The sequence below is a fragment of the Oryzias latipes genome, chromosome 3 (assembly GCF_053564925.1).
Source record: "Oryzias latipes strain Hd-rR chromosome 3, Olatipes_Hd-rR_3.1".
NCBI lineage: Eukaryota > Metazoa > Chordata > Actinopteri > Beloniformes > Adrianichthyidae > Oryzias > Oryzias latipes.
In genome coordinates, this window is record NC_136239.1 from 41,476,834 (window position 1) to 41,482,500 (window position 5,667).

At 52.4% G+C, this 5,667-nt stretch overlaps 2 protein-coding genes across 2 annotated transcripts in view; one reads left to right on the forward strand and one right to left on the reverse strand.

Annotated features, from left to right (window-relative positions):
• Nucleotides 1-200: 200 nt before the first annotated feature.
• stmn4l (stathmin-like 4, like) lies at nt 201-5,026 on the forward strand. The gene is made up of 7 exons (XM_004086063.5): nt 201-340; nt 914-985; nt 1,078-1,173; nt 1,707-1,918; nt 2,241-2,396; nt 2,488-2,505; nt 3,449-5,026. The coding sequence occupies exons 2-7, from the start codon at nt 973-975 to the stop codon at nt 3,455-3,457; spliced, it is 504 nt and encodes a 167-aa protein (XP_004086111.1). The 5' UTR covers nt 201-340; nt 914-972; the 3' UTR covers nt 3,458-5,026.
• Nucleotides 5,027-5,381: 355 nt separating this feature from the next.
• il17a/f1 (interleukin 17a/f1) overlaps nt 5,382-5,667 on the reverse strand; it is a 1,220-nt gene continuing 934 nt past the window's right edge. Inside the window, exon 3 of the mRNA NM_001204785.1 lies at nt 5,382-5,657. Within this exon, the coding sequence (NP_001191714.1) occupies nt 5,417-5,657 (241 nt within the window). The 3' untranslated portion in view covers nt 5,382-5,416. The remainder of the gene's footprint in view (nt 5,658-5,667) is intronic.

Sequence of the window (5,667 nt, forward strand, 5' to 3'; positions counted from 1 at the left end):
TGTTCTGCTTTTTTCGTGGGATGCTGGGAACTCTGACAGGTTGAGGTTCCTCGCAGAGAACCGCGTGAACGTCCTGCTGAAGTTGGCTGTGAAACTTTCCCGTCAATTCCTCGCATGAAGAACCCTCAGGGGGTCGTGAGGACGACTCCCCTCCCCTCCCTTCCCCTCCTCTGTCTCCCCTCCTCTCCTCCAGTCGCCTCAGCGGACCAATCCCGGCGCGGCTTCTCTTCTGGCCAATCAGAGCGCTGCGCGGTGATGTCATGCCGCAGATGCTGAAGCTGCTGAAGCTGCCGAGCTGCAGATCTTCAGAGGAGAGCGGCGGCAGCGGCGCGTCAGCAGGGTGAGTGTCCGCGGAGCTTTGGGTTTCGAACCTTCATCCGCAGCTTCTCCTCGTCTGCCTACTTCTGCTTCAACGTCTCCTCATCCGTCATTTTTGTGTTGCATTTGCTGAGTTAGTGGCTGCATGTCAACAATGACATCATCGTGGCTTCGCGCACGTGCGGTCCCGCGCTCGCGCGCAGTCGCCGCGGGTCTTTTGTTCCTCAGAAAATGCGGTTCAGAGGTTTTCCTCTGCTGTTCTGGTCTGATCGGAAACTTTTCAGTTTTTAGTCCGAAATCTTTGGAATAGAGTTTTGCGCATGCGCCGAGGCACTGACGGTGCCTGGAGAAGCGGGTTCCGCAGAAAAGTTCTGTACAAGTGTTTGGGCTGTGCAGGTTCTGCCCCCACGGGCTCCTGGTTCTGGACTCCCACCAGCCTCTGCTGCTGATTCGCTCAGATCCCGGAACCTGCTGAGACCAGAACCTCTACTGGACCAGCAGCTGAAGCAGCAGCAGCAGATGCCAGAACCTCTGAGGTTCTCTGAAGAGAACTTTAGCTGGTTGGGTTCTCATGGGTTCTGTGTTTCCTCCTCAGGAACAGACTCTACCTCAGCAGCGTCTTCAGCCGTGGTCTCCATCATCATCATCTTCATCATGACCCTCACAGGTAAACCTGAACTTCTCTGCGTTCCTGGGCTCGTTGGTTGATCCTGTGGAAGCCGCAGAACCTCATTCCTCCTGTCTCCTCTGATGCTCCAGCGTACAAGCAGAAGATGCGAGAGCTCCCCCTGGTGTCCATCTTCTGCTCCTGCCTCCTTCCTGAGCTCGGAGGTCCAAAGGCGGAGGAGAAGGAAGGTGAGTGCGCTCAGAGGGTCAGGCCGCCGCGGAGATGCCACAATGTTCTGCTCGACAACAGTTTAGGCCTGACCACGCCCCCTGAGGACAAAGGGGGACCATGCTTGACCTTTGTCACCATGGTAACAGGCGGCGTGGTCTTTAGTTGTCAGTTCCAGCATAGGACAGTTTCTAACTCCACCTAAGATCACCATAGCAACCATAACTGGGGGCGGGGCCTTTTTGAAGACCTTTTGGCTGGATGTTTTAGTGATGTCATCATAGTCTCGTATGAAAAAAAGCTTTCACATAACCCAATTGTTGTTTCCATGGCAACACAGTTTAGATCCCAGGAGTGCACCCTGATCAACAGGAAATGCTCGCAGTCCAAAATATTTGTAACTTATTGACAAAATTAGGTTTTGTGGGCGGGGCATGCCGCATGCACTGGTTGCCCAGGACAACCTCTACACACACGGTCATCCGCCACGGTACAGCAGGACCGTTTCCGTGTCTGCGGTTGACCTGATGCTGAGGTGGCGTCTCCTCCACAGATGTGGGGGTGGTGGACCTGAACCTCTGCAACATCCGAGACATGGAGGTCATCGAGCTCAGCAAGAGGGCCAGCGGCCAGGCCTTCGAGGTCATCCTGAAGCCGCCCACCTTCGACGGCGGCCCCGAGCTGCGGGCCACCACGCCGCCTCGCCCAAAGCCGTCGCTGGAGGAGATCCAGAAGAAACTGGACGCTGCTCAGGAGAGGAGGAAGGTTTGTGTCTTCCTCAGTGTTCAGAGAACTGCCAATCAGACCCGGCGTGGAACGGCCACCAGTGGAAAGAATGGAACCGTGAGGGTAGTTTGATGTTGTCATGCTGTTATGTGGGCGGGGCAAGAAACAGTTTGAAATCCTCCTCAGTCATGACGGACACAACAAAGTGTAACGCAGCATTTTATGAACTCAAACGTGTTTCTAAAAAACCTCCAGCGTCTCTAGAAAGGATCCCTGTGGAACGCCGTGACTTTTGTTGACTTAAAAGTGAAAGCAGCTCATTTGACTGACAAGGCATCTTTGTTTCTCTTCCAATGAAAAGTGTCAGGAGGCGGAGCTTCTGAAACACCTGGCAGAGAGGAGGGAGCACGAGCGGGAAGTCGCTCAGAAAGCTTTGACCAAAGAGCGCCAGGAGCACCGCGCCGATGCCAACAAGCAGCAGAAACAGATGCACCTGAACGCCTCACAGGACGAGGAGGTGAGGCCCACCTCAGGCGCCGACGCAGACCTGGAAGCGGCGGGAAAACGGCTCCTTTTAACGCGTTTTTGTCGTTTTGTTGTTGTTTCAGGACAAGCACACGAGGGAGGTGAGTGACAGAACACGTCGCTCTGCTCTTTTGCTGAGGAGGATCCAAAGGAGGAGAAGAAACTCTGCTGGTTCTCCAGAAACCCGAATGAGTCCGAGTTCCACTTGTCCTCCTGACTATGTGTTCAGAGGACACATAGTCAGGAGGACAAGATGAATTCAGTCCACAAACCCAAACAAATGCAACAATGAGACCCAAAAACGTCTGTGAGAGGCGGAGTCACCAGAGAAACGCCGCTCCGCTCCTCTCCTGATCCGCCGTCAAAGCGTCTTTTCATACTGATGATTCTGTCTGCAGCCAAAGTCGGCGTCGTTTTGCAATTTTAGGCTCGACTTTCTTCCTGCGTGTCCATCGTGAGAAAAATGACACAAGAACATGTTAAAAACACCGGAGTGGGGCTTTAAACATCTGAGATACAGCAAACACAGAACAGAGACTAAAGACACCCCGCCCAGACCAGCGCCAGCCTGTTTGGGTCACCTGTCCAGCAGGTGTGTCGGCTTCAGGTTAGCAAAGGAAACATTTGAAGATGTTTTACATTTTAGCTGCTAAAGGACTAAAAGTACCTCTGAGGAGGACGGAGGCGCCACCGATGCGTGCGTCACTGTCAACGTCAACCAAAGCCTTTGGGGACGTTTCTTCTCTTCTAAGTGTTTTTCTAAATAGTTTCGGTGCTCCAGTCAGTAAAGAGAAGCTTTTCATAGACCACGAAGTCCAAAAGGATGTTTGAGGAAAACAAAACGCCGTTTTATTTCAGCCAAGGCTAAGAATGGCTGCCGAACATTTGCTATGAAAAGTCCACAAGGACTTAAACTTCTAGAATTCAATCAGACCCCCCCAGAAAAATCGAAACCTTCAACCTGCAGAACCTCCGTTCTCTGCGTGCTGCATTCAAAGTCAGCTCAGACAGCAGAGTTTGTGACAGCCTGTCCTCTGCCTGCAGGTGTCCTGATGGCCTGATCACAACACAAGCTGAACTTTATTCTGGGAAATCCTTTGAGGGCTGTTTGACGTGGCGGGAAGCTGCTCGCTGGAGCCGGTGGACCGACTGGAGGTGACTCTGAAAGAGGAGGAAGAGGAGGAGGAGGAGGAGGACCCAGGTCGGGTCCCACCCATCGCCTTCCAAGACTCAACCAGGACTCTTTTGGAGGAGGGAAACTCCTTCATGAAGCTGCAGCTGCAGCATCACCAGATGGTTTGCAGGCATTTCCCTGTGCTTTGGTGCCGACAGTGCCTGTGTGCCCACCTGTGTGCTCACCTGTCTGCCCACCTGTGTGCGGCTGTGTTAGCATGAAGCGGACTGACCCAACGTGAGCAGAGGTCTGCAACGCATCCCCCAGACGGACAGACGGAGTGGATTTACAGTCCAGTGTCTCCACCTGCTGGACAGTGCAAGTCCGTTTTCATCCCTGTTGCTCCTGGGTGACATCTAGTGGTTGCCGTGGGAACAGCAGCTTCAGCGGTCGGCCCTCGGTCCGGTAATCGGTACTGTGTCAGACGGTTTAAAGCAATTTCACAGCCGAGAGAAGCAGTTTGTTCTGAAAGTGACGGAAAACACTGCCAGAACATTTTGACGCCGTAAAGATTCGGCCATCTAATGATCAGAAAGCAGCTCCGCCCTCGTGTTTACAGTTACCATGGCAACAATATTGGCACAACAGCGATGAAAATATGTGGGGAAATTTACATCAAAAGAGTAAAAAAGAGATTTTTTTTGGGCATGGACCCTGAGTGTCGTGGCCGCCGCCGCTGCAGATCAGTACTTTTGACTTTAACAGGACGCTCACAGGTCTGAACTCCTGCCTTACCGGAGCTACAGACCATAACCACGAGACGGATCATATAACCCTTGTGCTATCCTAGGCACTTTGGGAGTTGGGTCATCTAGACCCACTAGACAGAACTCTGAACCTTTTTTCTTCAATGATTTGTGATCTTCACTGGTGTCCATGGATTACATGAAATCTTTCCACCTTTATCCACCTTTGTCATGGTAGGGAGAACACCTCAATGGAAGGGGGGGGTCATCTGGACCCCATAGGATAGCACAAGGGTTAAAGGCTTTGCACTGAGTCAAGATTTTACTGCGTCCCGTTGACAGGATCCAGACAAACGCTCCAGAACGGTCCGGTCTGATACCGTGTTCTGGAGTTTAACACCAACAAACTCAACAGGAATTTACCGGAACGGCGACTCCGGAGCAGATTTAGGAAAATCAGAGCGGAGGAGTTTCAGCTCCAAAACCAAACACACAACGCGGCTCCAGCCTGGCTGTGCGGCAGCGTCCCTGAAGGCAGAGTTTGAGCCCTGAGCTGCTGTTCCTTCAACAGCGCCGGACGGCTCTTTCAAGCGTTTTCTGGCTGATCGGTGGCGGCCCTACAGCTGAGAGGGACGTGTCATGGCGGCGATGGAGCGACTGAGCGAATGAAGGAGTGTTTCTGTGTTTACAGCTGCTCTGCTGTCAGGACGACAACAATGTACAGAAATCTATTTTAAAACCAAATAAAAACACCAACAAACGCTTCTTTGTTCTGTTCGTTTTTATTGACTCTCCATCTGTTGAAAATAAATAAATCAGTAAATATAAATACCCACTTTAGAAAAGAAAACGTCATTAAATAGTCTGGAAGCATAAATAACATGAAACATTTGCTCAAACCCTCAGAGTGAGTCGATCTGTGTAGTTAGTCTGAGGTTTTGCTACAGTGAGATGAAAAGATCTCAATCCAAAAAAAACAACACAGAAACCTCAGAAAGGCGCCACTCTACGCCGATGACGCCGCTTTTACCAAACCTTTCACCGCAGCTCTGAATGTTAGATCAGCTTCCAGGACGTTTGCCAGCACTCCCGCACGAATGGAAACGTCAGAGCAAAGGTTTGATTCCGGCAGGAAGTGAGTCTCTGTGGTTCTCACTGCTGGACTTGAACGACGGGCTTCACGCAGGTGCAGCCCACCGCGATGAGGCGTGACTCCAGGTGGTAGTCGTAGCTGTGGCCCGCCGCCCTGACCCGGCGCAGCACCAGGACCTGGTGCATTATGGGTCTGGACTCCAGGCTCAGGTCCTCCTTCCCCTCTAAGTTCAGGCAGCCCCGCAGCAGACATCGGGCCTCGGACAGCGCCGGCATCAGCAGGGAGCTGTCGCTGGAGGTGCTGAGGAGAC